The sequence below is a fragment of the Grammomys surdaster genome, unplaced genomic scaffold (genome assembly GCF_004785775.1).
Source record: "Grammomys surdaster isolate TR1022 unplaced genomic scaffold, NIH_TR_1.0 126086, whole genome shotgun sequence".
Taxonomy (NCBI): domain Eukaryota; kingdom Metazoa; phylum Chordata; class Mammalia; order Rodentia; family Muridae; genus Grammomys; species Grammomys surdaster.
Genome location: NW_021620894.1, coordinates 824,297 through 834,001, shown reverse-complemented (window position 1 = coordinate 834,001; position 9,705 = coordinate 824,297). Strand labels below are relative to the sequence as shown.

The window sequence follows — 9,705 nt, the reverse complement described above, 5'->3', positions numbered from 1 at the left end:
AGAGAGAGAGAGAGAGAGAGAGAGAGAGAGAGAGAGAGAAGAGACAGACAGAGACAGAGAGACAGACAGACTTGAGTCCCATTCCAAGGAATTAGTATAAAATTGGTCCAATGGGCAACATGAGTAGATCTGGGACCAGGATGGAGGCGTAGACAAGCAAATAGGATTCCTAACCACTCATCTCATTTCCCCTCTTCTTTTTCTTCCGGGTTCCTTTTCGGAAGCCTCCTTTGCCTACACACCTGCAGGTAAGTGTCTCTACTCCGTGGGGTTCAGAACCCCAATACCAGCTCTTCTCTCACCACTCTCCCCTTTATCTTCCTCAGTGTCATTTCCACACTCAGAGGGCCTTTCTGCATCCAGTTCCAGGTAATTCTTGGGACCTTTCTAACGGTTATTGTCTCTACAGAGAGAGTGTCCCTTCCACTCCAGGCCTGCCTGACCATCTTTCCATGTTCAGCCTCTCCCAGTTCCTACCCTTAACCGTCATTTCTGTCCTGTGACTGACTCTTCATCTCTGCCATCTTCCTCCCTTTGCTGGCCTCTTTGGGCTCCCCATTCCCAATATTCACCTGCTCCCCCTCAGGCCACCCATGGGCCTTGGCCCCACTGCCTACCCATGGCTGGCAGACTCCTGGCCCCACCCACCTCGAAGCCCCTCAGCTCAGGAACCCCGGGGGAGCTGCTGTCCCAGCAATCCTGATCCAGATGATAGATACTACAATGGTGAGGAGATCTAATTCCCTTAAGGGGGGTACACCTACCCCATCCCCCAAGACTTAGCCCTCTCCCACCCTCACTTCTCACTCTGTCAGCTTCCTGGGGCACACTGAAGGGATCTGAGGAACCCTGACCTTCCTGAGTTTGGTTAGTCCTTGGAGGACTGGGGAATGGACCTTGGGCTGGACCTATGGCACAGTTGTCAGACCTCACCCTGTGCCTCGGTTTGACATGTTAGATGTGGGGTGGGGGAGGAAGTTGATCCTGTGGAATCTCCTGCCTTCCATCTTTCTCTGTCCCCTATGTTTGTGTGTCTGCCTCCTCCCCTGGGCCTCCCTCTTTCTCCTCCTCAGAGGCGGGAATCTCCCTGTACTTGGCTCAGACTGCACGGGGTGCTAATGCCCCCGGTGAGGGTCCTGTCTACAGCACCATTGACCCAGTAGGAGAAGAGCTACAGACCTTCCACGGAGGGTTCCCTCAACATTCTTCTGGGGACCCAAGCACCTGGAGCCAGTATGCGCCTCCTGAATGGAGCGAGGGAGACAGTGGTAGGACCCTCCTCATTTTAGTGCCATCCACACTATCCTCCATCCTCTGGCGCCTGGCCTGTCACTTCCTTCTGACACGCTGACTCATCTCTGGCTCTTTGCTGTATGCTCCTGCCATGCCTCTTTCTCCTCAGGAGCCAGAGGAGGCAAAGGGAAGCTTCTGGGCAAACCTGTACAGATGCCCTCTTTGAGCTGGCCAGAAGCCCTCCCACCGCCTCCTCCTTCCTGTGAACTGAGCTGTCCAGAGGGGCCTGAGGAGGAACTGAAGGGCAGGTAAGGGTACTGCCAGCAGCACATGCCCCTCCCATTTAGAAAAGCCAGAGACTTCCTAGAGCAGCAAATGGGCAGAGATGTGAAAATGTGGAGTTATTCAGTCCTTTGCTTCTCATCTTCCTTCCCCACCTCAGTTCAGATCTGGAAGAGTGGTGCCCACCAGTGCCCGAGAAAAGCCACTTGATTGAGTCAAGCTCCAGTGGTGCGGGCATGGTGGCTCCAGCCCGAGGGGAAACTCCCTCCCCTACCTCTTCTTATGGACAGCAGTCCACAGCCACTCTTACCCCCTCACCTCCCGATCCTCCCCAGCCTCCTACTGACATTCCACATCTCCATCAGATACCCAGGTAAGGAGGTGTTGGATATCTTGCGTATTATAGGCTCTCCATACATATTAGTTCAGTGGGTGGAGAGGGTCCAGAGGTCTCATGGCTGTGTTCAGGTGACAGCATGCCGTGGGAAAGAAGATGACGTCGAGCAGAGCTCTCACTCATCTTTCAGGCTGTCTCTCTTTGGAGTGGGTCTGCAGGCTTCCGAGGCATTGCATGCAAACATGGATACCCTCACGCTCCACTGGTTTGAGGCTTTGTGGGGGACAGATCATGTCTTGCCTATCTAAGCATTAGGCTGAGTGTACAGCACAATGCCTGGCGAATCGTGAGCTCTTGCTTCCGTGGAGTGAATACATGCTGAGGTCTTACGTCCTTGCAGGAGGGTGCCCCTCGGGCCGAGTTCTCCTCTCAGCGTATCCCAGCCTGCTCTGAGTAGCCATGATGGAAGATCTGTTGGCCTGGGTGCTGGCCCCATAGTCTCCTATCATGCTAGCCCCAGTCCTGTCCCTAGTACAGCCAGCAGTGCGCCAGGTGAGTCTGCCGACTTTCAACTTGCTTCTGCCTCGCTATCTCCCCTCAAAGCTTGTTTCCCTTTTACCTCCAACTTCCTTTCTCAATGCCTTCTCATACCTATCTTCCTTTGTCTCTTAATTCTCCAGGGAGAACCTGCCAGGTAACTGGAGAGATGACTCCCCCACTCCATGGACACCGTGCTCGAATCCGGAAGAAACCCAAGGCTCTTCCCTACAGAAGGGAGCGCAGTCCCGGAGGTGAGAAGAGCCCTGGGCCTGGGAGATGATGGCAGTTAGTAGAGAGAATGGGCAGGAAACCAAGAGGAACGGAGCAGGTGACACCAAACCTTGGGTCATTTATTTGCCTCCCAGTGTCAGGAGGGATGGGGGACGAGGGGTATTCCTGTCAGGTGAAGCAGGAGACTTGTCTGAAAATAAGTTTTCTCCTCAGACTTGCCGCCACCACCCTTGCCACCACCAGAGGAAGAGACAAACTGGCCCTTGGGTCTGAGAGCAGCAGGCAGCATGTCTTCCCTAGAGCGAGAGCGCAGTGGGGAGAGGAGAGTGGTGCAGGCAATGCCTTTAGGGGCCCAACCTCTAGGGGCCCAACGTGGGCCCCACTCAGATGGTAAGAAGAGCCCGGGCAGGGGGAGGGGACTGGAGGCTCGTAGAAGTCCCAATACTCCTCAGCAGCAGTTGGATTCTTGTGTCTGGTCAACATTGATACTGTCTTTTGTCTCTTTCACTCCCTCCTAAGTAAAAGTCCTCAGAGTCCCCAAGATTATTTCCCTTCCCCTATCCACCCACAGGACTGAAGCCAAGGATGAGGAAAAAGTAGGGTCTGGGTGCTGTGTCCTCCCTTCCTTAATCTCTCTGTGCTCAGGAGCACCCCACGTGTTTCTGAACCCATGTCATGTCAAGGTCATGTGTTAGGGCTTCGACCTGACAGTGCCCATCTCTCAGTAATTACCCAGAGCTGGGAGAGTGTACAGGATGGCCCACGGACAAGTGGTGACAGTCTGCTTCCTCCCGTGGGCCCAGCTGCACTTCTGGGTTGTGCCGCAGAAGAGGCCTGGCTTCCATACGGCAGACCAAGCTTCCTGAGCCACGGCCAGGGCACCAGCGCCTGCTCTACCGCTGGTAGCAATTCTTCTAGGGGTTCCAACAGCTCTCGAGGGTCTCGGGGCTCCCGGGGCCCTGGTCGCAGCAGAAGCCGGAGCCAGAGCCAGAGCCAGAGGCCAGGACGGAAACGCCGAGAGGTGGGAATCAGAAGAGATAAAGAAGAGAGCAAAGGGTTGGGAAGATAGGCCAATGGGAAACAGGGAAATAGTAAAGGGCTCCAGAGAGGGTCACAAAGAGAGGGCCCAGAGAGGGTTGTGAGGGAGGAATCCTTGAGAAAAAGTGACAAGGGCTGAGGGCATAATGACACGTAAGAGGAGAGTCTGGGTATGACATAAAATGAGTAGTCTAGAAAAAAAGGCTGATGTCCTCCTGTGCATGGCTGGTGACAACTCAACCCCCCCACTCCCCCTCCACCCCCCCCCCACATTACACACAGTCTTTTCTCCTCAGGAACCAAGATGACCCTTCATGAAGCAATGAGCTTATTGAAAGCTCCACAGGGCAAGAATGTGAACCCCTTCCCTGGTCAACAGACTTGAGCCAAGAGGAGCAGGGATGGGCCGCCTTTCCTCCCAGCAATGATGCTTGTGACTCACGGAAGCACGCTCTCCGAAACCGCTTTAGTTGTCTTGGGAATCAGAGAGCTAGCTCTTCTCTTTCCATCTTTTTCTGACTGAGACATATTTGTACAAAAGGAGAAAGAAAAAAAAAAAACCCTCCGATCTGAGTTCTGGCCCCTGCTTGTTCTGTGCGGTGTTCTAAGTAGAGAAGGCTATGAAGGTCTGTAGTTCAACACACATTGGTAGCTTTTGCATGCTCTTGAATTTCCGTTAAAATCTCAAGATATGGACAGATGATAAGTGACACTGGCCTGGATTTCGTCCCAGAGGAACTGAAGCCACTGTCCTCCAGTGTGTTTGCTCACTGTCCACCAGTATGTTTGTCCACTATCCTCCAGTGTGTTTGTTCACTGTCCCCAGTGTGTTTGTCCACTGTCCCCCAGTGTGTTAGCCCACTGTCCCATCAATATGTTACTATTCACTGACACACAAACAACTTAAGGAAGGAAAGGGTTATTTTCGCTCAGCTTTTAAGGACTGAGTTGATGGTTGACTGGATCTTGTTTCTGTGGCTATGGTAAGACAAAGGATCATGGTGGGGAAGAGTTGCTCACCTGTAAAATCCAAGAAGCAGAAAGAAGTATACAACTAGTGGCCGAGGCAAGATATGTCTTTTAAAGACATGATCCCAGTGACTTACTTACTCCTGTCATACCAGACCTCTTAGTAGCCCATAGATGAAGTTACTGCCTTTATGATCCAGTCACCTCTCCATAGTGACACCAGATATAGCCTCTCACCACATAGGCCTGTTGGAGGGATATTTTATATCCACACCATAATACACTGTTACTATACAGATATTCAAATAGCCAACACATAGATCACTGTCCCTCCAGAGAACTGAGCCAACCTCTTCTTTGGTGCCTTTCTCCAGGGTCTATCTGCTCACTCACCTTACAACAAATACAAGTTTTTAAAAAAAAAAAAAACAAAGAGAGCCAATGTGGTAACATTTTCCTGTAATCTCAGCACTTGAAAGGCAGGAAAATTAGGTGTTCTAGGCCAGTCTCAGCAACATAGCAAGTAAGAGGTCGGCCTGGATTGCATAAAACCTTATCTCAAAAAACAACAAAAACAAACAAACAAACAAACAAAAACAGAGTATATGAGTGACATTCCAGTCAAGAAGAAAGTATGTGTGTGCTTCATGGAAGCCCCCGGGCTCCTTCACAGAGGGTATCAGCAAAGGGTATTTCTTGGCTACATTGTATCTAGAGTTTGTCTGTCATAGACTTGCGTCACAGTCTCTATCTCTCTCACCCCAAAGCTGACCCACAGGCTGGATGTTTGCGTCATTCTCACTTCTCTAAATAGCTTGGACCTTCAGAGCCATGACATTGCCCTCCGCTTTGACCTGAATATTGATGTGTGCAGACACCCTTTCCCCCTTCAGTCTGGCAGAGTTGGAATGATTTCAAGAGGAATTTTGCCAGAAAGTTAGAGAAAGAAAAGAAATCTAAAACAGGAAACCAACTGAACGGATGTGCAACACTCATTGCTTTTTTCAAGATCCTGCAAACCAGTCGGGCTGGTTCACTCAGCATAGCTCAGAAATCAGTCACCCTGGTCATACTGCTTGGCTTCTTAACTCAGAGTGGTCTTCAGGAAGAGCTGCAGGGTTTAGGAAGCAGCGCCATTGGGCCTTGCTGCTGACACAACCCCCCTCCACACACACACATCTTCTTTGATGATGGTGCTTTACAGCACAATTCTGCCCGTGACCTTACCCAGCACGTGTGAGAGATGCAAGAAGCCCACCCTCTAGTGGCTTTCAGTGGCTCAGGACCCATGTCGTCCACCAGAGTCCATCTCTGTCCTGTAGTTCTTTCTAAAAAGTATTCACTAGCCAAGTATCCCAGGTGATTCTACCTTCCGTGGAATTTAGCTGCCTGTCTATTTTTGAGACACCATCTGGAATTGGACTCCAGGGAGCAAAGCTGGGGCTGCAGAAAACAGGAGGTGGATCCCCAAGCTCTATAGACCCTTAGACCCACCTGTTCCTCTTCTTTACAATCCATTTAAACTTGCTGGGTACATCTCATTCCCTTTGATGGCACACCGGAAAGAAATGAGGCCATTCTCTGAGCAACAACGAATACTTGATTCCCTCACTAGCCAAGTAACTCTTACATCTCTGCAGATGCCCTTCCCAAAATAGAGCCCAAGGAATGATGTCACGGAACTCAAGTCTTTACAGTTTTATAGAATCCAGTTCCTTAAGCTTGCAAGGGTAGTGCCATGAGAATAGTGCTTTGGTTCCATGTTCCCTGGCTTCCTTTCCTTCAGCCTCCTCCATTGACCCCATTTGAAGTATTGACTGTGACACTGCACAGGACCCACTGCATCCACGACCTTCCTCCTTTAGCTTCCTTGCAGGCTGTGGCTGGAGAAAGGGCTGACCTGGCCCCTAAGGGGAGAGTCCAAGTGGATATGAGAGGGCTCTTCTGCGGGTCCTCCACCATATCCCTCCCCAAAAGACATTGCTACCCTTCCAGAAGACACGGTTGGCTTCCCTTCTTTCCGTGATCCACCTGGGTGGGAGATCAGGAGCCAGGCTTACTTAGGCCAAAGTTTCCGGTTGTGAAGAAAGAGTCTGGTGTCCTGAAGATGCTGTCTTGTTCGCTGTGGGAATGCGAGACTCCCTCAATCATATTTTGATTTGATATCTTTTTTTTTTTAACAATCCCAGTGATAGAGCTCTCTAGAAGGCCAGTGATGATGGACCTCCATTACAGAGAAGCATAGGCCAAGAACCTCCATCTATGAGAAAGCCTGGAGACAGACAGGAGAGTGGTCTGGGTACTCTTCTGGCCATCTCAGGGACAATTCAGGGGGAATCTGGAAGTTGAAGGAGGATAGAGTTACTAAAACCCCAGGCTCCCTTTTGACACTTCTTCAGGACTTCTCAGTTAAGGTCATTATGTTAGCCAGTCAGTCAGATATTTACCACCAGCCTTGGGAACAGCACCAGTGAGCCAACTTCGCTGGGAAGAGACCCTAGAATCAGGAGGCCAGGGAGGCAGTCCCCTCCCCAGCCTCTGGGTGTGGTTGATTTCAGCATCTTCCAACCAGTCTGGCCTCCACTCCCACAGAGGCAGAGAGAAGCTTCGTGTCAGGGAGAGATCATCCCGAGGGGAGGGGGGTGACGAGGCATCTGACAAGGAAGGTAGATAAGTCAGTTTCAGAAGGTTCAATATTTACCTGCTAGGGATCAATTTACGGCCGAAAGCTTAGGACTGGTTTAGGGTTCGCATACATCTCCACCCCTAAATATAACCTAACTTTAACTCAGTCCATCAGTTCCAGTGACTGCAGCCCCTGGAACCTAGTGTATGTGTTTCTTTACAGAGAGTAGTTTGGCTTGTTTTCTTCCAGACAAGCTCTGGTTCTCCATGCTCCTCCTGTCCTACCACTGGGCACCCTATTCCTTTTGTGATGGACATTTTTGACTTGGATATAAATATTTTTATATAGATTTTTTTTTTAAATATACACATATGTGTCTTTGCAAATTATAAGTGCTTGTGAGTGCAGTGCCCATAGAGGCCAGAAGAGGGCATCAGATCCTCCTGGAGGTAACATTACAGGTGATTTTTGAGCCATCTGACATGAAAGACCAGACCTGAACATGAGTCCTCTTCAAGAACACTAAAGGGTCCTTAACCGCTCAGCCATCTCTGTAGCCTTGACCTGGGTCATCTTTGTCCTGTCCTTTGCTGTAGGCTTTGTTGGTTTTCTTGATGCCAAAGTAAGATAGTATGCATGTGGGATCTTGTGTGTGCGTGTGCGTGTGTGTGTTGAACTTCCAAGGACCAGTGATCAGCCGTGAACAGGCACAGGCAATCATGAGGTCTGGAAGCTCAGCAGCAGCTAGGAGGCATATGACGTGCCAGTTAAAAGAAGAGCAGCTGTGGAGGAGCTCTTTCTAGGACCCACATCTGGTGAATACCACGGTCCTGGAGGTGAGGCTTTGGGCCATCCAGCTGGATTCCTCTAGGCTTCGTAATTGGACCATTTGTCCATGATCTATGAGGTATCCTGAAGAGGTTAACGCATCTGTCTGACCTACTGTTTTCTGTGTTGGGAAAGAGAAGTAAAGAATATCCCTCATGAAGTTCTTAATCCACATGAGACATTTCTCCTAGTACCTAGGACATACCAATCATTCAGTTAAAAACTACCTCTCCTCCTTTTTTTGAGACAAAATCCTACTATGTAGCTCAGGTTGGCCTGGAATTCACCATTTCCCTGTTTCTCCTTTCCAGATGCTGAGATTTCAGGGATGTTCCGCCACGCCTCAATAAAACAAATTAATCGTTTAAATGACTGCGAGGGTTAATGGCGACTAGGAAGCCTTGACTCTCGTTTAGGGAAAAGGGGGAGCTGTGTCCATTCTAAGGGAGGTGGGCGGGTCCACATACCAGTGAAGACACAGTCAGCTTCCCTGGGCTCCAGACTGAAACCAAAGCTATCCACAGCCACTGCCAGGGCACGAGCAAAGTGAGCATCAGCGAGGAAGGAGCCATCAGAGGAGCTAACCAGGCTGGCCCTGGCGCTGGGTACATTGTCTTCAGAAGCTGAGCCCCAACCATTAGCCAGGGAGCCCTCGCTGGGCGTAGGGGTGGGGCAGGGCCGAGGTGGGCACAGTAGGTTCCCAACCTCAGACCCCACGCCCCCACCAGCTCTACCCATGTCTGCCAGTCCTGAGGCTGTTGGTATGCTGATATAGCCATAGGTTGTTGGGGGTGAAGGAGCTCTTGGCATCGGAGATACGCTGTTCCTAAAAGGCAGAAATGGGAGATAGTACACTGGTTAGGGCACAGTAGCAGGAACACGGCAATTGAGGCAGGCATATATGCCTCCCAGCATGCTTAGCTGTAGTGTCTCTGCTCTCCTAGGATACTCACGTGGGCGTTTCCTCCCCGTCACTGAGCTCCAGGCACAGGGCGACCTCCTCAGGAGTGAGTACACTGTCCTGATCTTCTTCCTCTAAGGATGACAGTGAGGAGCTGGACAGGTTGCTCGAAGATGGGCTAGGACAAGAGAGGAAAGAGGCCTGGGGGCTAGAAGGTCTGGAAGAGTTGAGGACGGACAGAGGGGCTGCTGGCAGTGGGTCAGAGGAGGGAGCTTGGAGCTTCTCCACACACCTGGGATGGAAGAAACAGAAGTTAATTACTCTTAGATCGTCCTGCAGGTCCACAGCACTCAGCCTTGGTCTTGTCTCATCAACATCCCCCACGCCCTCCGTGTCCCAACTCTTGTTTCCTGACCCATGCTCTCTTACTGGCTCTGTGGGTCTGGACTTGGGGCTCCACGAAGACAAAGGGGCGTCGGAGGGAGTGGACGGGTTGCTAGGTCATTGGAGTTGCGGTGAAGTTGTGGTCCCAGGGCACGCCAGGCTACCACGGCTTGGGGGGCTTCTCGTGAGGAACAAGAGATTGGGCCTGGGAACAACAGATTCCCTAGAGTCCCATGCAGTCCGGATCCCGACCTGTTCAGACCCCAGTGTACCGTCCAGCCCACTTAACCACACACACACACACACACACACACACACACACACACACACACACAC

General features: G+C 51.1%; 2 protein-coding genes across 4 annotated transcripts in view; one reads left to right on the top strand and one right to left on the bottom strand.

Annotated features, from left to right (window-relative positions):
• Nucleotides 1–4,316, top strand: part of Robo3 (roundabout guidance receptor 3) — a 16,897-nt gene extending 12,581 nt beyond the window's left edge. The window contains exons 18-28 of the mRNA XM_028755840.1: nucleotides 225–248; nucleotides 327–369; nucleotides 587–726; nucleotides 1,074–1,268; nucleotides 1,403–1,541; nucleotides 1,676–1,888; nucleotides 2,253–2,404; nucleotides 2,533–2,643; nucleotides 2,837–3,013; nucleotides 3,427–3,644; nucleotides 3,958–4,316. Coding sequence (XP_028611673.1) covers nucleotides 225–248; nucleotides 327–369; nucleotides 587–726; nucleotides 1,074–1,268; nucleotides 1,403–1,541; nucleotides 1,676–1,888; nucleotides 2,253–2,404; nucleotides 2,533–2,643; nucleotides 2,837–3,013; nucleotides 3,427–3,644; nucleotides 3,958–3,969 — 1,424 coding nt within the window. The 3' untranslated portion in view covers nucleotides 3,970–4,316. The remainder of the gene's footprint in view (nucleotides 1–224; nucleotides 249–326; nucleotides 370–586; nucleotides 727–1,073; nucleotides 1,269–1,402; nucleotides 1,542–1,675; nucleotides 1,889–2,252; nucleotides 2,405–2,532; nucleotides 2,644–2,836; nucleotides 3,014–3,426; nucleotides 3,645–3,957) is intronic.
• Nucleotides 4,317–5,609: 1,293 nt separating this feature from the next.
• Robo4 (roundabout guidance receptor 4) overlaps nucleotides 5,610–9,705 on the bottom strand; it is a 13,308-nt gene continuing 9,212 nt past the window's right edge. The window contains exons 14-18 of one of the 3 annotated variants that reach the window (XM_028755844.1): nucleotides 9,415–9,574; nucleotides 9,038–9,277; nucleotides 8,552–8,910; nucleotides 7,078–7,284; nucleotides 5,610–6,968 (exon numbers count right to left, since the gene is read on the bottom strand). In XM_028755844.1, the coding sequence (XP_028611677.1) occupies nucleotides 6,958–6,968; nucleotides 7,078–7,284; nucleotides 8,552–8,910; nucleotides 9,038–9,277; nucleotides 9,415–9,574 (977 nt within the window). In that variant the 3' untranslated portion in view covers nucleotides 5,610–6,957. Of the gene's footprint in view, nucleotides 6,969–7,009; nucleotides 7,285–7,752; nucleotides 8,911–9,037; nucleotides 9,278–9,414; nucleotides 9,575–9,705 lie in introns of those variants that run through there. The other 2 variants (XM_028755846.1, XR_003709801.1) reach the window with 2 other exon arrangements.